General features: G+C 38.3%; 6 protein-coding genes across 8 annotated transcripts; 3 read left to right on the forward strand and 3 right to left on the reverse strand.

Moving 5' to 3' along the window:
- The first annotated feature begins 450 nt into the window (after positions 1-450).
- LOC117229328 (venom protease) lies at positions 451-5,580 on the forward strand. Its single transcript, XM_033485751.2, has 6 exons — positions 451-616; positions 2,330-2,569; positions 3,168-3,432; positions 3,582-3,847; positions 4,698-4,855; positions 5,164-5,580. The coding sequence occupies exons 1-6, from the start codon at positions 520-522 to the stop codon at positions 5,335-5,337; spliced, it is 1,200 nt and encodes a 399-aa protein (XP_033341642.2). The 5' UTR covers positions 451-519; the 3' UTR covers positions 5,338-5,580.
- Positions 5,581-5,787: 207 nt separating this feature from the next.
- Scgbeta (sarcoglycan beta) lies at positions 5,788-8,371 on the forward strand. 2 transcript variants are annotated; one of them, XR_004492522.2, is made up of 4 exons: positions 5,788-6,481; positions 6,696-6,942; positions 7,285-7,994; positions 8,168-8,371. XR_004492522.2 is itself a non-coding variant. In XM_033485758.2 (4 exons), exons 2-4 carry the CDS (start codon positions 6,348-6,350, stop codon positions 7,924-7,926), a joined length of 1,023 nt encoding a protein of 340 aa, XP_033341649.1. In that variant the 5' UTR covers positions 5,788-5,994; positions 6,336-6,347; the 3' UTR covers positions 7,927-8,371. The 2 variants fall into 2 exon arrangements, 1 of the variants encoding a protein (XP_033341649.1); XM_033485758.2 differs by having other exon boundaries at positions 5,788-5,994; positions 6,336-6,481; positions 7,285-8,371.
- LOC117229329 (interleukin enhancer-binding factor 2 homolog) lies at positions 8,135-10,477 on the reverse strand. The gene is made up of 4 exons (XM_033485753.2): positions 10,305-10,477; positions 9,448-9,753; positions 8,801-9,365; positions 8,135-8,727 (listed from the first exon to the last, which is right to left on the reverse strand). The coding sequence occupies exons 2-4, from the start codon at positions 9,745-9,747 to the stop codon at positions 8,441-8,443; spliced, it is 1,152 nt and encodes a 383-aa protein (XP_033341644.1). The 5' UTR covers positions 9,748-9,753; positions 10,305-10,477; the 3' UTR covers positions 8,135-8,440.
- Positions 10,478-12,357: 1,880 nt separating this feature from the next.
- Positions 12,358-14,954, forward strand: Lop1 (long wavelength sensitive opsin 1). Its single transcript, XM_033485757.2, has 6 exons — positions 12,358-12,537; positions 12,790-13,133; positions 13,323-13,570; positions 13,633-13,891; positions 13,951-14,117; positions 14,192-14,954. Exons 2-6 carry the CDS (start codon positions 12,798-12,800, stop codon positions 14,325-14,327), a joined length of 1,146 nt encoding a protein of 381 aa, XP_033341648.2. The 5' UTR covers positions 12,358-12,537; positions 12,790-12,797; the 3' UTR covers positions 14,328-14,954.
- LOC117229330 (rhodopsin) lies at positions 14,771-17,012 on the reverse strand. Its single transcript, XM_033485754.2, has 9 exons — positions 16,883-17,012; positions 16,608-16,800; positions 16,301-16,539; positions 16,123-16,229; positions 15,935-16,041; positions 15,721-15,868; positions 15,531-15,641; positions 15,285-15,451; positions 14,771-15,159 (listed from the first exon to the last, which is right to left on the reverse strand). The coding sequence occupies exons 2-9, from the start codon at positions 16,796-16,798 to the stop codon at positions 15,042-15,044; spliced, it is 1,188 nt and encodes a 395-aa protein (XP_033341645.2). The 5' UTR covers positions 16,799-16,800; positions 16,883-17,012; the 3' UTR covers positions 14,771-15,041.
- Positions 16,880-18,585, reverse strand: LOC143260584 (COMM domain-containing protein 2-like). Of its 2 annotated transcripts, XM_076526561.1 has the most exons (6): positions 18,203-18,585; positions 18,052-18,129; positions 17,892-17,974; positions 17,644-17,817; positions 17,343-17,559; positions 16,880-17,043 (listed from the first exon to the last, which is right to left on the reverse strand). In XM_076526561.1, exons 1-5 carry the CDS (start codon positions 18,267-18,269, stop codon positions 17,353-17,355), a joined length of 609 nt encoding a protein of 202 aa, XP_076382676.1. In that variant the 5' UTR covers positions 18,270-18,585; the 3' UTR covers positions 16,880-17,043; positions 17,343-17,352. The 2 variants fall into 2 exon arrangements, with proteins under 2 accessions (XP_076382676.1, XP_076382675.1); XM_076526560.1 differs by lacking the exon at positions 16,880-17,043 and having other exon boundaries at positions 17,297-17,559; positions 18,203-18,583.
- Between the last annotated feature and the right edge of the window lie 26 nt (positions 18,586-18,611).

Consider the following 18,611-nt stretch of genomic DNA (forward strand, 5'->3'; position numbering starts at 1 on the left):
ACGCAATAGTAATTTGTAAAATCGTTCAAAACATGATCCTGGACTAAAAGTGATAGTGTAATAGTACAATATAGAACAACAATTTGACGAAATTTAATTTCAGTACGAATTCGAACTTCAGAAGACTTCTTTAGTATAGAAATGCCACACAAAAAGGTCCAAATTAATTGTGTTACATTTTTCAGGTTGTTTAAACTGAACTACAATTACTTTACTTCATATCGGCACAAAAAACGAATTTCCAGCATGTAAAGCGTTTGCAAAAGTCTGTAAAGTGGTAGAATCAATCACTTGCGGGATTCTCGTTTTTGTGCCTAGACCAGTAAAACCTGTTCACCGAATGATACCATAAGGAATAGTGGGTTCTTCCCTGCATCCAAGTTTCCTCCTCCCACTCCAGACACAGATCCTCAAGAGCAGATGACGGTGGGGTATACAAAAGCTTCAAGTCAGAGAAGTCGCGAAGCAGTGTCATCGTGGTCAACTAAGATCGCAATTAGCGCGTCAGAATTCCCAAGAATGACGTTCCCGTCGTCTTTCTTGCCGGTAGTGTTGTCATCTCTGCTTTTTACGCTCCTTTTAGCCGTTTCGTCGATCCAAGGCCAGGGATACGAAGGTAAAAAGGATTCTTCTATTGTCGGAGCATGATTAATTGTTTCGGTTCAGTCTCTTAATTATTTGACTATTCTGTTTATGATATAATTCCTTAAACATCTTTAGTTCCTTCAGTGTCCTTAATCCTTTAAGTATTTCCAGAAATCTCTTATTGTTTAATCTATTCCTGAAAGTAAAAGTCCTAGTATATTTTATACTTTCGAAGCATTATCTAAGACCTGACAACATCCCATTGGAAAAACTACTACAAAAAGCTGTGAAAATGTTAATCAAATCGACAGCCGGTATTGGCATTCGTCAATTTTAATTATGAATATCTGGGATTAACGGTTGAGTTTTCAAATATTTGTGTCAATGTATTAGTCCATGAATCCAGGAATATAAATTGTCCGAACTACTTGCTGATTACATCGCTTTCTATTTTTAAAATTTAAAAATTCAAATGGGGGGGGGGGTCGTTACTCACTATGATTGACGCGACTATGGTGTCTCTACGGTGGAGAATTCGTGAACTAATTTTCCATATATTTCCCATGTGTAAGACAAAGACAAAGACGATGTGCGACAATGAGAGAAATGCTACGATTGTGATTTTCTTTACTTATAGTGATAGGTACATTGTGCTAGCAAATAAGAAATGCTGGCTCTCGTGCCACCAACATTTTTGCCAAACTTCTAATTCTCTGTTATTGATTAGTGACGTATGATGAGGATGGGGGTATCCGACAAAGTCGATCTTTTTGCAATCTTTGAGGAAAGAGAAAAATAGACAATGGAATCTTTCACTAGGTCATTCATAATTCAGTATCCTGTAATCATTTCTAAATGTTTGCTATCAGAGAATGTAGTATAAACTTTCAGCTACTTTCCCATTATATTCTCGATCAAATGTTGTGCCCTATTAAACAATTAATAACAATTTTCGAAATCCTTGACCTGGGATTGCTTAAAGATATTGGATAAGGTCACAATAAACAATTAATTTATATTCTCGATCAAATATTGTGCCTTATTAAACAATTAATAACAATTTTCGAAATCCTTGACCTGAGATTACTTAGAGATATTGGATAAGGTCACAATAAACAATTAATTTATATTCTCGATCAAATGTTGTGCCTTATTAAACAATTAATAACAATTTTCGAAATCCTTGACCTGGGATTGCTTAAAGATATTGGATAAGGTCGCAATAAACAATTAATTTATATTCTCGATCAAATGTTGTGCCTTATTAAACAATTAATAACAATTTTCGAAATCCTTGACCTGGGATTGCTTAAAGATATTGGATAAGGTCACAATAAACAATTAATTTATATTCTCGATCAAATATTGTGCCTTATTAAACAATTAATAACAATTTTCGAAATCCTTGACCTGAGATTACTTAAAAATATTGGATAAGGTCACAATAAACAATTAATTTATATTCTCGATCAAATATTGTGCCTTATTAAACAATTAATAACAATTTTCGAAATCCTTGACCTGGGATTACTTAAAGATATTGGATAAGGTCGCAATAAACAATTAATTTCCTGGCTTCATGATTATGCACAAAGTAGGAACTTTCTAGTAGCAAGTTTTCACAAATTTATTTCGATTTTAATCAGATACTGATAACGTTTGGACATTGTACTGGACTAGAAAATGGTCTCGTGACCTTCCTATATTTACCCGTGATATTCATAAAAGTAAATTACCCATTCAGATGATGACTGTACCGTGGACAGTGGACCTGGAAAATGCAAGAGACTTGAGCAGTGTCCATCGGTCTATGATGAATTGTTGAAGGGAAATCCTCCGGTCGCAGTATGCGGGTTCATCGGCTTCCAACAACTGGTGTGCTGTCCATCCACTGTGCAACCCACGACAACTACAACCACTACGGAAGCAACAGCGGTGACCGGAGGTTCTGAACCGCTCTCTGCCAAAAGCATATCAAGATCAAGTGAGCAGTCGTTGACAAAACTTAATTCTTGCGAACATTTGCACGATCAGTAGCCATTAACCCCTTAACGCACAGTTTTTTTGAAAAAAACCGGCCAAAAAAAATCAATTTTTTTTTTAATGTAAAAAAACACAATTTAGAACATTGTTAGAACAACAGAAGAAGATATAGCCGTTGATTGAAAGTAGATAAGCAATATCGAACCAAATCCACATTCTCAAAGGTTTCCATTTGTTACCGCCCCTGATTCAACTTTTCTTTTGGTGGAGAATTTTGATATACTGCGCTTTTTTTTGTTCCATGGAAAAAGGCTATATTTTATTCTTGAATAAATAAGTGTTATAGCTTACAATCCCAGGTAAATGATAAATATCAATAAAACGATTTTCTTTTCTTTGCTTTCACATTGTTATTTTCAATTCTCGATTATATTCGAGTGTGAGAAATTATAGCAGCATAAAATACGACGCCGCTCGAATTATCTCGAGTGTGCACAGTTTGGCCTGTTTAGCGCGCTCGAATTAACTCGAGCGTACAAGTTAAGGGGTTAAACTGCAAACAATACACGCAATCTACTTATTGTATCGATTCTAAACAGAATGCGAGGAGTACTCGAGAGCCGTGTACCAACTGGTAATACCGCCGCTATTGTCAGTGGATTCGCAGGCTGTAAATGTATCGGTTTGCGCGATCAAGTCGAGGAAATTAATCGTCGGCGGTAAAAAGGCCGATCCTAAGGAATTTCCGCATATGGCAGCTATAGGATTCGATGGTCCTGAAGGTGTTATTTTCAGCTGCGGAGGCAGTTTGATATCCGAGAGATACGTGCTCAGCGCGGCGCATTGCTTCTACAGCGTGGAATGGTACGAATCCGATGATGTTCTTCTTCTTCTCGTGTGTAATAGGGCGCTCGAAACTCTGGCACGCGTTAAATAAACATTGCATTACATTACTGTCAATTTCATGCCAGTTCACGCGTTCTCTTTCATTCATTTTCGCAAACTCTCCACAGGGGACCACCGACTTGGGTGCGGGTGGGCGACATGAATCTCGAAAGAACCGACGACAAGGCGAAACCTCAGCAAGTTAAAATAATCGAGAGGCTCAGGCACCCCGACTACAAAAGGCCCGCCATGTATCACGATATTGGGCTGTTAAAATTAAAGTCGCCTGTGACCTTCGACGCGTGGGTGAGACCACTCTGTTTGCCATATTTTGTGCCGGACACTGCCAACGAGAAAGTAGCGACAGCGGTCGGTTGGGGCAAGGTCGATTGGGGTATGTTCCATGGTTAAAAATTCAAAATAATTGTGCTACACTGTAATGCAGCGCTGACATTTCTGTGACTATAGTTAATTTTTCATAATTTTTCTTCGGCTTCTAAACAAAAATTTGGGAAAAGGAGACGCGATTGTTCAAGCCTCATTTTTATTGTTTCCGATTGTCGACGATTATGAAAACGAGGTGCAAGGCTTAAAAATAATCGTCTCTCCTCTTCCCAAATTGTCCATTTTTGTTCACAAGCTGAAGGAAAATTGGGGAGAATTTATTGTAATTCGAGATCCATCGTGGCTCGCGTATGTGTTCGAATAATTTTGTGAAATATAATAATTAAAACGTGAATCTTTATACTGTATAAAAACAGTATCAATTTTAAGAAACGAAAGACGAGTAGAAAAATGTTATGCATTCTTTAATGATCGTAACAAGTAAAAACAAGTAGATTAATATTTTTACATTCGTTTAATCTATTCACAAATTTTTATTTCATTTACTCATTTTTATCGTAAATGCATAAAATCTGCAGTCCACTGATAACTCGTTAGAAATTGTACGAAATGACTTGAATTTCTTGGGGATGTTAAAGGGGTAAGTTGACTGGACAACGGGTAAAGCCCAGAAAAAAATCTTCGTTCCGATAATAACAAAATTTAAACAAAGTATTTTAGTCATTGCACTGTAAATTAGTTGCTTTAACAATTAAAACACATCCAAGTCGTGTAATCCAGTTTTAAAAAATTAATATGTTAATATGTTCGATATTATATGTTAATTGTTATTATATTATATATATTATTTTTTTTATCTTTTTATATATTATTTTTATATCTTTCTCCTTGTTTTCCAGGCGATGAGAACGGCTCGAACGACTTGCTGAAAGTCACTATCAATTTGGTAGACAACGACCGATGTAACCGAAGTGTTCGCGACGACAGGGTAGTTCCACGTGGCGTGATAGATAACTGGCAAATCTGCGCCGGTGAACCTGGAAAAGATACTTGCCAAGTAAGCAATATTCTTTGTCGAACAATATGCTTCTTCTGCGGCATACTGATTATCTACGGTCCGATCAGCAACAGGAAAACTCGATCGGAATCTCTGCTAGAGACTAACAATTAGAATTTCCTGGTTTCTGATCTGAGCTATTTTCATAAGAAGATCACTTCTTACGTATTCAGATGCTCGTCCGTTCAGAAATTAATATTCGTAACCCATCAAATAGCAAACAAATAATTTAATTATTTTAATAACCAGCGAGACTTCTCGAATGTCCGAGATTTTAACTGAACGTTTTGCTGCCCTTTTCTGTACAGGGCGACAGTGGTGGACCTCTGGTGATCCTGAACCCGGATTACAACTGCATGTACAGCATTCTCGGCGTAACAAGCTTCGGAGGACTTTGTGGTAGCGCCATTCCTGGTGTATACGCCCGGGTCTCCCACTATGTGCCCTGGATAGAGAAGACTATTTGGCCAGAGTCAGTGTGACGCGATAATTCAAAAGAGATTGGCGACGAAGTGTGATTTATAATACTTTGTTAAATATTCGTCGGTGGTTCACCGTTCTTCCGAACCACTCCTGCGTATTGACTAGTTACGAGCAGAATTGACACGACCATGCTATCGCACTATATAGCATCAGTACAATTTTATATGATTTTATATTTATATGATTTTTACCACGTCGACTTGTTATTTCAGAATCAAGTAAACTCCATAGTCTCCAAGGAAGTATGACTTGCATATTTACTTGCATATTTACAAGTAAACGAATCACGTAATTAATACGTTCAGTATTTGTGACTCATGTATGAACCTTGAAATTTTTCCTCTACAATTATAAACTAAGTTGTCTTCTGATATATCAACGCTTTATGTAGCACCATGTTAGTGGGGGGGGGGGGGTGACAATGTATGCCTGAACATGTCCGAATCTGTGATTTTCAGTAAAAATTAACAGAGGAGCATGTATAAAAATTCGAACGAAGTCCCCCGAAATCCCAAGCATCGATCCCTGGACGCGCAAGCGCCGGCCGGCGGATTTCACCTAGTTTTCGTGACACGGCTCGTGCGTTCGTACAGGAGCGAACTATCGCCGCTCTATTTTCGTTTTCGTCCAGTATTACGGCAGCGATTCTGGCTGGGGTAAGAATTTCCTGCCGAGAGTCCGCGGACAAACGTCATCCGCGCATTTCAGTTTCCCGAAAGAAGTAAACCCTAATATGCCAGGACACTCAAACACCCTACACAATTTGTAACATTATTAATCGCGACACTTACAGCGAATTGTGGAAAGTAACAAAAGATTATTTACAATTATATTTATTTCCACAGGCCCATGGAAACACTAGACACAGAAAAATATTGTTTATTTACGTAGCAATGACTGATAACTGATCCTTTATATAGAGTGTCTTGATATACAAGAACAAGCTCGATAGTCAAATTTTTGGAAGATTTGTCTGTGATTTTCTCTGTACACGCAGTACGATAGTTCAATGTCCGTCCTCCTCGATGCATGTGGCAATGACACTGGCTCGATATCGAAGGCTGAGGATAACTTGTCGAACAGCGATGGACCTCTGATCAAGGGCTACATCCAGCAGAACAATTGCAATAGTGTCAGAGCAAGGTGAGAGTCACGTCTGACGAAAAATTCCAAGAGTTCTATAGATTAAATTAATTATATATATTATTCTATAGATTAAATTAATTATATATATTATTCTATAGATTAAATTAATTATATATTATAGATTAATAATTATAATTCGCAGTTAAGGATCTCTTAACGAACTGCGCACGGGCTATTTTTGGCAATGATCGTGAATACTCTGTGATTTCAGTTCTGAGAACGTGAACCGGACGATGACTGGTTCTTCCCTCGTGATGTCGACTTCCAACGAGAAGCCAACGAAGCGACGTTACTGCCTGTGGACGTTGACACTGGTCCTGGCGATAATTGGCCTCTGCAATCTCTTCCTCAACATCACCGTGATAGCCGTTCTGCGAATTAGTCAGGGAATGGAGGCAATGGAAGTAATACCTGACGAGAATCTCGTGAAATTTTATGGGAAAACTGACTTGGACAGTGTCAGTTGGCGTTAACTAAAGAAAGCTATACATTGACCTGTTGACTGATGATAATTATGTTAGTAAAATGGTTGCAGTTTCCTCTGCGTCCTTGTTCGTTGATTTCTCGTTGCTAACTTGTTTCTGTGTTGCCTTCGCTGCACTGCAAGATCGTAGGAATGGGAACATGACGTTACGAAGAAAAACTGAAAATGCAATTACAGATGTCAGATAGAATACAATTCAATGGAGAAAAATAAAGTAGATCAGTCAGAAAAGAACATAAAAAATTATCACCAGATCAACAGGTCAGATCAAGCAATAAACTGTAGAGAAATATGGTAACTCTGTGCCGATTTACAGGTGTGCCTACAGTCGGAGGTTTGTCAAGGCTATGGGGACGAGCCAATGGAGGTTTCCGGAGATGAGGGCGGTGTCCAAATTAAAGTGCACGACCGTAGAGTCCACGACGAACCCAGTACAAAAGTAACAATCCTACCAAATGGTACCGCCTGGTCTCAGGTCGAGTCCTTTGAGATCAAGGACCCTAGAACCGGAGCTATCTACTTCACCACCGACTTCCCCAACTTCAGTTTGCCGGCGGGCGTCAAGAAAATTGATGTGAAGATCGCAGAGACATACAGAATCACGTCGCCGGTTAACGAGAGCCTGACGGTGAGCTCCGACGATCAGATTTCCATGCATGGCGCTGAAGGCGCTACGATGGAAAGCAAGGACATCGTTTGGAGCGCTGATACAGACATTTTGTTGAAGAGCGTCAACGGTAGCATCATTCTAGACGCTGCTGACGGTATTTCCATTGATGTGGACAATATTCCAGTCGCGCCATTGTTTTTACAGAATCCTAGCCACGAATATAAAGTTTGCGTGTGCATGCCTCAAGGGAAACTGTTCAAGGTGCCGGTTCGATCCGGCAACGGCAGCACATTTGTTAACTGCGCTCGCGTCAGTAGAACCCCGGAGAACGATCCTTGCTCACGATAGGATCAAGAAAAGGCTGTTATGATTTAAAATTTTGATTATTCGTCGTGTCCAGCACTGTCGACAAGCAGGTACACGCTGCTTGATACAACTTTGTTACTCTCAGACAACGATGAGATATTAACAAAAATTACAAGAAAGTTACTCAATTATATTGTACATGGATGGATTCGAGGCGTCGGAAATACTCGTAGTGTATACTCTGTAAGAATTCTATATAGACATAATTTGAGTTTTATTCCAGGCATAAAGTTGGTTAAGACTGTCACACAGGCCTCTAATCGTTACGTACAATACCACACAAAATTACACGGAGTCAACGCATCTGCACTAATTAGATTACTGTTCATAGAAAGTTCGTGAATTAGTAAATTCGTATGCAATACTGAATACATTATCTTTTGTATCAGATAAGAAGATTATGAATAAACCATCATTGTAGAAAATAGTGCTGCATTCCTGTCTGTATCATAACAAGACTTCTCGAGGGATAATTACGGCTATGTTAAATTAGAGATTAAGCACTCTCTGTTATCATTTCCTCGTTGCTTTCATCCATGTCTTCTTGCTGTTCTTGCTCCGTTGGAGGTTCGTATGCCTTTTCCAAGGGACTAGCAACCACACCGCCTGCCCATACACTCATTTCCGCGGCGAGTATATTGGCACCTTCTAGAAGAGGTCTGCAACCACCATGAGCCAACACACGCAATAGTGTTTGAGCCGTGAGACACACCTGATCTTGTTGCTCTAAGGTCATGGCCGTGTGTACTCGTATATTACCGCCCTCGCATGGATCAGAAATACCTAAATAAGATTGAATCAGTATTCATAAAATATAATATAATGATTATGATAATTAAACAACAAGAGATCTCACCAGCAGAACCTGGAAGGAAAAGTCCAGAGGCAAGCAATTGAAGTACCCTCTTGTACGCCTGATTTATTGGCAATGCTTGTCGACTAGGATTATTCATAATCGCATTGTGTGCCAGTAAAACCAACATCCAAGGGGACAATGGCTCTAGACCCTCGAATCTACTTCTCAAATCTCTGAGTAGTCTAATTAGAAGTTTGATACTGGAATGGTGAGCATTTTCTTCAAACCAACGGGAATGTCTAATTGCTGCTAGGTGACCCTGGCATATTTTAACATCTAGATGCTGATCAGACTCCAATTTGCGAAGATTCTGATGCAACGTGGTGATCAATACACGCACGGATGCTTCGTTATTAGCGATATCAAAACCGCGCTCTGTTTGAGTCAGTCTGAACACTTCCTTTGGATGTGCTGCCTTCAGGTCATTATTGACTTTGGTACCAAGCTTTTCTACTGCTGTTTTGGTGGGCAGTGTCTTCAAAATCACTACAATATCAGCAACGTTGTGACCCTTGATCATTGTTCCTTTCTTGAAGCTTCCTACTTGTCTTACTTCCTCCAGTTGCTGTAAACACAAATAAGTAAAATAAGCAAATAAGTAAACACTCTCTTATTCAGAATGAATATTATAATGATAAGACACATACACAAGCTTCGAAGCTGCCTGGAGCAACGATTAAATTATCAAGTACACTTTGTAGCTTAGTCACAAGATTTAGAATGGATGTCTGCTCCTTTGCTGTAGGAAACATGTCTCCACTTTTCTTCAGAAAGATCATTAGAACATCATTTTCATCCGGCGCAGGTTTAACTCTTGGGAAAGCAGCTTCACATAGGGTATAGTCGAATGGAAGACGAGGAAGAAATTGTTTCCTGGGAAATCCCATTCCGCGTCCTATTCCTCCTCGTCCTCCTCTTATCATACCACCTCGGCCACCACGCACCATATCTACCTGTAAAAACAAAACAGTTAATTAATTTTTGACAAGAACTCAACGAGCCAATGTAAAATAATTTTTTACCTATATCAGGTTATTTTTTACTTTTACCTATATTGTCTATACATATGAAATTTATTCTTTTAACCTAAACCAGTATCTAATGATGCTTATAGCAAGAAAGGTAATAATGATGCGTATAGTAAAGAAAGAAAGAAGGCAAACGTAAACGAAATGCGTACGATTACACGAGCGTCTGTCTTATAATCCGAACATGGATCACCGGTGACCCGAAATCGATCGAGTGAGGGTTAAGAAATATAAATATATCGAAGCATATTGGAAATTATTGAGCTACTGATGTAGTAGTTTATTTTTTATGTCATCACATAAATTGTTCAAAAGCTGGTAAAATATATACTTCTAGATTAGTGTTGTAAAACTGATGCTACGACAGGAAATAATGGAGGCCTTGTGGACATTAATCACAATACCGTTCCGATGGCATCATTCGGCGTTCGTGTACAATTCCCATTTAAAGTAAAACTTATATAATTAAAACTTACCAAGTTTAGTGAGAATCACGAAAATGACTTTTCAATTGTGTTATACTACAGTAATTTGCTTCGAATCTGTGTTTTTTGCTCAAAACAGTCGCACAGCACGACACTTTAAACAGCGGCAAACAAGCAACATTTGAAAGGCAAAGACTAGAGACTAGAGAGTAGAGACTCTTCATAAAGTTAGCACGAGAAGATATGCCAATGACTCAGAATTGAGACGTTCATTCAGCGCCACCAATTTGGAACAACATAACAAAATGTCGGTAAAATTATCTACCAGTTTCAGCGTTCTGCCACTACGTCGTGTGGCGTTGTTTTCAGATTTTAAAAGTAGATGTTGGCGGATGTGAAGTCACTCAATTTTATTCTTCCGTAATTTACAAATTTTTGAATTCTCCGTATCTTTCCTTTACATACCTGTTTGATCATCGATTAAAATGAATCGAGTTTATTTAAAATCTTAGGCCACACGAAGCCTATACAAGTATAAGAATGACATTAGTACTAATATTTGATGAATGCACCATTGCATGCATCTTGGTCTTATGAGATATAAATACCATAAGATTTTTATTTAAAGCTACATAACACATATCAACTATCTCATTAATATTTTTAATTCATTTCTACGTTCTACACTGTCCAAGTAATTCGTGAAAAATCACTTGCAAAATGACATTTGGTCATTTGCGAAATGACCAGAGTTTGAAGCTATTCAATAATATAAATAAAATAAATTTTTCAATAATATAAATAATAAATATAATAAATATATTAATAATATATAATTAATAATAAATATATTCAATAATATAAATAAAAATTATTTAATAATAATTTTTTCCTAAGAAAATAGATCGATCGAGAATATGCGGAAGCCCAAGTTCTGTTAAGATACACTATAAAGAGAAATCATTCTGAGCCCCAAAGCGAGCTTCAGACTTATTGTTTGTATTTTTTCATTGATTAAATAATAACGTTAAAATTCTTAACGAATTAGTCGTAAAATTAAAACTAAATTCGCAAACGATAAAATGTTAATTAGAAACTATGGAATTAGAAATGATAAGATTCGAATAAAATAAAATTAAAATAGATTAAGAACAAGATTACGATAGAACAATACATTAACACAGCTTTAACGTCCCATTTCACATTTTACCTCCCCTGTTATCGAATAAGAGCAACAGTTATCGGATATTGTTATTAAATAAAATTAAAATAGATTAAGAAGAAGATTACAATAGAACAATACATTAACACAGCTTTAACGTCCCATTTCACATTTTACCACCCCTGTTATCGAATAAGAGCAACGGTTATCGGATATTGTTATTAAATAAAATTAAAATAGATTAAAGAACAAGATTACGATAGAACAATACATTAACACAGCTTTAACGTCCCGTTTTACATTTTACCTCCCCTGTTATCGAATAAGAGCAACAGTTATCGGACATTGTTATAAATAAAGAACGAATTACTATTACCATCGCCTCGTTGCAAGCATTTCGACATTATTCGATGTAACTTTAGCCCGACGTTGCTGCTTATTATCGAAAGATCAAAGAGGACTGAATAAGGAAAACACGCGTTGAATGCTAATAAGCTCCTTACAGCACGAAACCATATTAAAGTTTAAACCCGAATAGAACTTACGGAGACGCCGAAATCTCGAGCGTATCTTCGTTTACGTATTAACATCTTTAAGGTTTTATACACAGAAAGCAGAGGAAAGATCAAATCGGATACGCGATTGTGTTTCACGGAATAAGTTCGAACGAGCGAACGCGCGAAGACAAAGACTGTCACAAACGATAGATCGGTGAAGTGACGCCTGTACAAATGTAACAGAATCAAAGGATGGGGGGTGATCTTGGACGTGTTCGATTCCTATTTTAGCCTTCTAAGGTTTCTGTGTGCGGGACTGAGGATACGCCAAGGTATTCTTAAATCCTCGTTAACTTAATAAAGATCGTCTTAAGACTGTTTGCCGACTTAGATCGCGGCAACATATAGGAAACGAGACACAAGGGTACATATGACAGGGTCGGGCCATCCCGCCAGTTCGTATTTAAACGGCAGTCGAACGACGCTGACACGAGCCTCATCCGACAGTGGACCCAACAATATATATCCTTCTGTTCTCCACGATCGTGTAGTCCGGTCAATATCAACCCCAAACGTGCTCTTGGATTAGTTCGTTTCAGCACGTTTTTATCCAAGTAGCGATAAGGTGAGCCGTCGCAACTACAACGGTCCGTTTCCGGTTTCTCCCCGATCTTCTCGGACGGCGCGACAAGAACCATAATCTAAAAGAGTGCGATTCCATGGTATCTCTGCTTGCAAAATTCGCTGGGATTCCGCTCGGTCTTGGTTTTCGCGTGTAATAGATCGAAACGAGGCGAGGGTAGTGGATCGGTGGACGATAAGAGCGACCCAACGGTAGAAGTGATAGAACAGGGTAACGGAGATTTGTTGATTTCAGATTTTAAAATGACTATTTCGGGACCCAGCTTCGATGGCTACTCATGGGGAGCCCAGGCCTCCAGTGGCTCCAGGTTCGGCAACATGACGGTGGTGGACAAGGTGCCGCCGGAAATGCTGCACATGGTCGACCCCCACTGGTATCAATTCCCGCCGTTGAACCCGATGTGGCACGGGCTTCTCGGCTTCGTAATCGGGGTGCTTGGTTTCATCTCCCTAACTGGGAATGGTATGGTTATCTACATCTTCCTCACGACGAAGAGCCTTCGTACACCGAGCAACCTGTTTGTCATCAACTTGGCCATCAGCGACTTCTGCATGATGGTGGTCATGTCGCCGCCCATGGTAAATGAGTGGACGAATAACGTCCAGATATGGGAACACAGTAACAGGCGAAACTATGGTACCGTGGTACCATACTTATGGTACCATACTTATGTATAAGTACCACTAAGTAGTACCATAGGTACCACTACATAGTAAGTATAAGTACCACTAATGAGTAACGGAATTTCTTCATTTCTGTGCCGACAGGTAGTCAATTGCTACTACGAGACATGGGTACTCGGACCTCTATTTTGCGAAATTTACGCGATGGCGGGGTCCTTTTTCGGATTTTGCTCCATTTGGACTATGACCATGATCGCATTTGACAGATACAACGTGATCGTAAAGGGTTTAGCTGGTAAACCACTGTCCATCAACGGAGCACTTGCCCGTATAATGGCTATATGGACGTTCGCACTGCTTTGGACCCTCGCGCCCATGTTCGGCTGGAACCGGTAATACCTCAACGCATCTCCTAAAATCGAACTCGCCCTTTAAACACGCTTTCTTCCCTCAGATACGTTCCCGAGGGTAACATGACCGCTTGCGGCACCGATTACTTGAACAGAGACATATCGTCCTCCTCCTATCTCATGGTATACGGTATCTGGGTATACTTCTGCCCGCTCGGACTCATCTGCTACAGCTACTGGTTTATCATCCAAGCAGTCTGCGCCCACGAGAAAAACATGCGCGAACAAGCGAAGAAGATGAACGTCGCCTCTCTGCGATCATCGGAGAACCAGAACACCAGTGCCGAATGTAAATTAGCGAAGGTACGGATACTCGTTTATGGGATAAGCTATCGCATACGGAGACACACGATTGCTTTCAGGTCGCTCTGATGACGATTTCCTTGTGGTTCATGGCCTGGACACCGTACCTAGTGATCAACGCCGGTGGTATCTTCAACCTGATCAACATTAGTCCGTTGTTCAGCATCTGGGGCGCTGTGTTCGCCAAGGCCAACGCTGTCTATAATCCGATCGTCTACGGAATCAGGTACATCTACATTTCTCGAGTGCAATACGTTTTTGAACTTGGTCCCTGACTTTTCGATGTTTCTCCTATTCCAGTCATCCGAAATACCGAGCTGCGCTCTTCGAGAGGTTCCCATCATTGGCATGCGCGAACGAACCATTACCAGTGGACGCGACCTCCACCGTTTCCGGTACCACCACCGTTACTGAAAACGAAAAGGCGAACGCGTAAAACCATCATGCCACTGCGCAAAACATCTCGTGAGATCCCACGTGTTTTAATTCGAACTCGTGCCGTACCAATCAAAGCTCACGATCGATCGGTCCATGATTAACGAACCGCTAGGAAATTGAAGACGACGCTAATGTTATCATTACAGACACGAAATTGTAAATACTAGCATCGGTTGTCGCGTTGAGAAATATTTTTGTACAAATTACGAGGGGGACGCGCTTCGAACACAGGGAACGCGAGAAGGAGGAAGAGGGACACACCTAACATCATCGGGACAACCATATACATTCTTGCGACGCGAGTACTCAGTACACGGAATTGTTCCAAAATGCGGCAATAAATCGAGCAAACTTCGAATCCTCTCATGATCGATGGAAGCAATCAACGATTCCCATTTGCACCACAATGCGAATCGCGCAGCGTTGAATCATGGGTTGCGATTTTAATTTTGTAAAATTTATTCCGCAGCAATATACATGGTCACTTTGGTATAACTGGCGCCAGCTCTATGTTTACTAGTTTAGTAAGCACGTATCACACTAACGTGAGATACAATGAGAGCGTCGTATCTGTACCTTAATTTTATAAATATAAATGCGAATAAATTATGCAAGCAACGGACAATGTATTCTTCTTTTCTTGCAATCGTAGCGATTACGTTTAGTTTAGAAGTGCGGATATCTGTACACGAGAATACAGTCCCCGACTGTTTTAAGTTTTTGAAACCTCCGACTTACTGTCGGCTCCAGCAGGAGGATTGAGTTCTTCGGTTTTTCCACATACAAAGAATGGTAACTTCTCTTTCAACGCCGCTCTGTACTTTGGATGGCTGCAGAGTAAATTTTCTAGTCAGTACTCGAATTTTTTTATATGAACGTTAGGAATGGGTGCACAGCGACAGACTATGAATGACTCTAACTTGTTCCCAAAGGTGGAGTACATCAAAACACGTACCTGATTCCATAAACGATTGGGTTGTATATCGCATTTGCTTTCGCAAACAGAGATCCCCATATAGTAAACAGTGGTGAGATCAAGTTGCGATTGAATATTCCAATATAGTTGATAACGAGATAGGGTGTCCATGCCATAAACCATAACGAAATTGTTATCAACGCTACCTACAAGAAATTTCACAACAAACATTTGCGGTAAGATTTTTTAATTGCATTAGTGAAACGTGCAGAGAAGTTACAGCACCTTTGCCAATTTTGCTTCAGCACTGGGACCCGATTGGTCTCCGGATCTTAGAGATGCAACGTTCATCTTCTTTGCTTGCTCTCTCATTCCTTTCTCGTGTGCCGCTACAGCCTGTTTGAGTAAACGCAATATATGTATAATTAAAAGACACCATAGAAAATGTTTGGCAATGTGATTCCGAAGTATTTACCGCTACGATAAAGTAGTAGCTGTATATAATAGTGAACAACGGTGTATAGTAGACAAACATCGAGTAAACTAATATGTACGACTTCGAGGACCATTCTAACGTGAGGTAGTCTGTTCCGCAGGCAGTCAAATTACCCTCTGGGACATACCTAATTAACAGATATTTTGTGTTAAGCGTACGCGAAGATATTACAATTTTCTAGTTTATGTGTTACCTATTCCACCCCACCATAGGTAAAATCGCCCATAGTAGACCAAATGTCCATATAAAAAATATCTGGAGTACCGCTTTTTTTATAGTAAGAGGGGTTCCAGACATACCCTAAAAATATTTAATTTTGTTAGAACTTATCTTTACTTATAACTAACAGTATCTATGTATACCTATACTTTGTTTTTATACCTTCACTATAACGTTATATCTGTCTAGAGCAATAGCTGTCATTGTCCAAATAGATGCACATCCGCATAATGAACCAACCATTGCATAAATGTCGCACATTAAGTTTCCTGATTAAAGAAATAATACTTTAATATCAACAACTGTTTGTATGGAATTCTTTTGCACCGTTTATTCTCACCGAGAATCCATGTTTCATAGAAACAACAGATCACCATAGGAGGGCACATAAAACCCATCATAATGAAATCGGAAAAAGCCAAATTTACTACAAGTATATTGCTAGGTGTTCTTAAGGACGGCGTCAATAGAAATATATAAACAACTACAGCATTACCACTCCACCCTATAATCCCCAATAAGATCATAACTAGGCCTAAAATTTTATGCCATATTGGATTTAATGGCGGAAATTGGTACCTGTATTAAAAATAAAGTAAGATGAAAATGAAATACTCCAATATATCAAATGAAATTCTAATGATTACCAATATGCGTCGATTAAGTGAATCATTTCGTCAGGTATTTTACTAACGACTGTTTGATTACTGAACCGCATTATCTGTCTTGCAAACTGTGGTCCGAGAGTGGTTGTTAGGGTAAAATTTGGTGAAGGTAAAACTCCCATCGATAAAGGGGTAGTTCCATTGTAAATATCCGTTAATGCAGTTAGCTCCATATCTTAAAAATATGCATACGTAACTTTAAATGCGTATATACGAAAAATGCAACTAGTTAGTAATATTCACACTAGAGTTCATACTTGTAAGCAAATAATGTAATAAGATTGTATGAGAAAAAATCACAATGAGTAATACTTAAATTTACACATTAACAATTTTGTAAACTTTATTCCTTATTCACAATTGAACTGATCGCACACAACTGCAGCTATGCAAGTCTCGTGCTTCTCTTATACCTGTTCTGAAACATCAGATCCAATAAAGTCATCCAATAAAATATTCAAATGAAATCATGTACACGTCTATTAAAAGCATTTATATCACTTGTAGAAGTAGTAGTACGGACCAATACGTAAAAAGTACTGTCAGCTAGAATTTAGAATAATCTGATCAGCAGGAATTATTACGTATGCCTATAAATGTATATAATTAACTTAAATGAGAAATGCACACACAATGCATTAATGTGATGTAGAATTTAAAATGGATTAAAATTCCTTGATAGCATTTTGTATAATTTATTTTGTAAAACATAATTACACGATCAACATCATTTGATCACTCTTGAAAGTCTTCGAATATGTTGACTACGTCCTTCTCGAAGAGCCTCTTCTAACTCTTGCGTAATATGTAACAAATTATTGGGATCTGTTTGAAGCAACACATGCTCGATACTCTCATCTTTGTCTGAATTCTTAATGGATAAATCCACTGTTATTAGAGGTGCTACTTGCTTTAATAATGATCTTGATGCGAGCTGTAAAAAAGTATGTATATCAGGTTTAATTAAATATTAATAGTTGCTTTAACAACAATTCTAGGAAATATATTAATAACCAACCTGAACTTCAAATCTCCATTCCATATCATGATACTCAGGCAATTTAAATCCAATATTTGTGAGTATACCTGATATTTCATCTCTTTTAACATTGTATAGTTTGCTTAAAATTGTTTCTTGATCCTCTGAAAATCCCAAAGCAATTACAGAATCTCTGAAGTCCTCAGGGCTTAACTGCGAAGCAATATGATAAAGATTATTATTTTGAAAGAATGCAATATATACAACCATATTGAATATAGTATTACTTTATATCTACAACTTTCTAATAATAAATTAACAAGTCCTTCCACTGAATTTTTAATTACATTCACTTCAACTTCCAATTTCTCTGAAACAGTAATACATGTCAAACTCAAAGAAATTTCCTTGGAAAGATCAAGACAATCTATTTTTCATTTTACGAACGGGCAGCTGCATTATATAATTTAATATTTGGTCCCTTTTGTAGATAATCCAAGGCCAATTTACAAAAATCCTGTAGAACTGTAAAAACAAATTAATTCGAGTTGTTTGAACGCAAATAAAATCAGCGATAAACATCAGTAATTACACATACCTTGAGGTGCATGATCTGTAAGAAGCAAAACATGTTTTTTATGATCTGGTTTTAATGTCAACAACATTGTCGCTATCTTGATTAAAAATTACAAACAAATAACTTTATTAGAGTGAATTGTATTGTATTTCTAGATTCAAAATACAATCACGATCTTCGACTCTAGGCGTAGCTTTGAGATGACAAATGTGCCGCCATATTTAATATAACCAATAAAATGACATGTTTTCTTAACACACAATGCAACAAATGTTACAATATTTTTGTTTCACTATATTATGTTTACATAATTTGGTAATTAGATTTAGTATTTGTATAGTCAAATATTCTTTACATATGCATACATGTAATCATATAGGTTATGTGATTATTATAAGTCATCTACGATTTGATCTACAGCACTTATAAT

Source organism: Megalopta genalis, chromosome 15 (assembly GCF_051020955.1).
Source record: "Megalopta genalis isolate 19385.01 chromosome 15, iyMegGena1_principal, whole genome shotgun sequence".
NCBI lineage: Eukaryota > Metazoa > Arthropoda > Insecta > Hymenoptera > Halictidae > Megalopta > Megalopta genalis.

Coding starts and splice junctions, on each gene's coding strand:
- LOC117229330 (XM_033485754.2), bottom strand. CDS start 16,798: ATGGAGCTAACTGCATTAACGGATATTTACAATGGAACTACCCCTTTA. Junction 16,540..16,607: donor CACTTAATCGACGCATATTG/GTAATCATTAGA, acceptor TTTTTAATACAG/GTACCAATTTCCGCCATTAA. Junction 16,230..16,300: donor CTATGAAACATGGATTCTCG/GTGAGAATAAAC, acceptor TTCTTTAATCAG/GAAACTTAATGTGCGACATT.
- Scgbeta (XM_033485758.2), top strand. CDS start 6,348: ATGTCCGTCCTCCTCGATGCATGTGGCAATGACACTGGCTCGATATCG. Junction 6,482..6,695: donor TGCAATAGTGTCAGAGCAAG/GTGAGAGTCACG, acceptor CTGTGATTTCAG/TTCTGAGAACGTGAACCGGA. Junction 6,943..7,284: donor GGAAAACTGACTTGGACAGT/GTCAGTTGGCGT, acceptor GCCGATTTACAG/GTGTGCCTACAGTCGGAGGT.
- LOC117229328 (XM_033485751.2), top strand. CDS start 520: ATGACGTTCCCGTCGTCTTTCTTGCCGGTAGTGTTGTCATCTCTGCTT. Junction 617..2,329: donor CCAAGGCCAGGGATACGAAG/GTAAAAAGGATT, acceptor TTACCCATTCAG/ATGATGACTGTACCGTGGAC. Junction 3,848..4,697: donor TTGGGGCAAGGTCGATTGGG/GTATGTTCCATG, acceptor CTTGTTTTCCAG/GCGATGAGAACGGCTCGAAC.
- LOC143260584 (XM_076526561.1), bottom strand. CDS start 18,269: ATGTTGTTGACATTAAAACCAGATCATAAAAAACATGTTTTGCTTCTT. Junction 18,130..18,202: donor TACAGATCATGCACCTCAAG/GTATGTGTAATT, acceptor TTGTTTTTACAG/TTCTACAGGATTTTTGTAAA. Junction 17,975..18,051: donor ATTATATAATGCAGCTGCCC/GTTCGTAAAATG, acceptor TTACTGTTTCAG/AGAAATTGGAAGTTGAAGTG.
- LOC117229329 (XM_033485753.2), bottom strand. CDS start 9,747: ATGGTGCGTGGTGGCCGAGGTGGTATGATAAGAGGAGGACGAGGAGGA. Junction 9,366..9,447: donor CAGGCAGCTTCGAAGCTTGT/GTATGTGTCTTA, acceptor TTGTGTTTACAG/CAACTGGAGGAAGTAAGACA. Junction 8,728..8,800: donor TTTCCTTCCAGGTTCTGCTG/GTGAGATCTCTT, acceptor AATCTTATTTAG/GTATTTCTGATCCATGCGAG.
- Lop1 (XM_033485757.2), top strand. CDS start 12,798: ATGACTATTTCGGGACCCAGCTTCGATGGCTACTCATGGGGAGCCCAG. Junction 13,134..13,322: donor TGGTCATGTCGCCGCCCATG/GTAAATGAGTGG, acceptor CTGTGCCGACAG/GTAGTCAATTGCTACTACGA. Junction 13,571..13,632: donor CCCATGTTCGGCTGGAACCG/GTAATACCTCAA, acceptor TTCTTCCCTCAG/ATACGTTCCCGAGGGTAACA.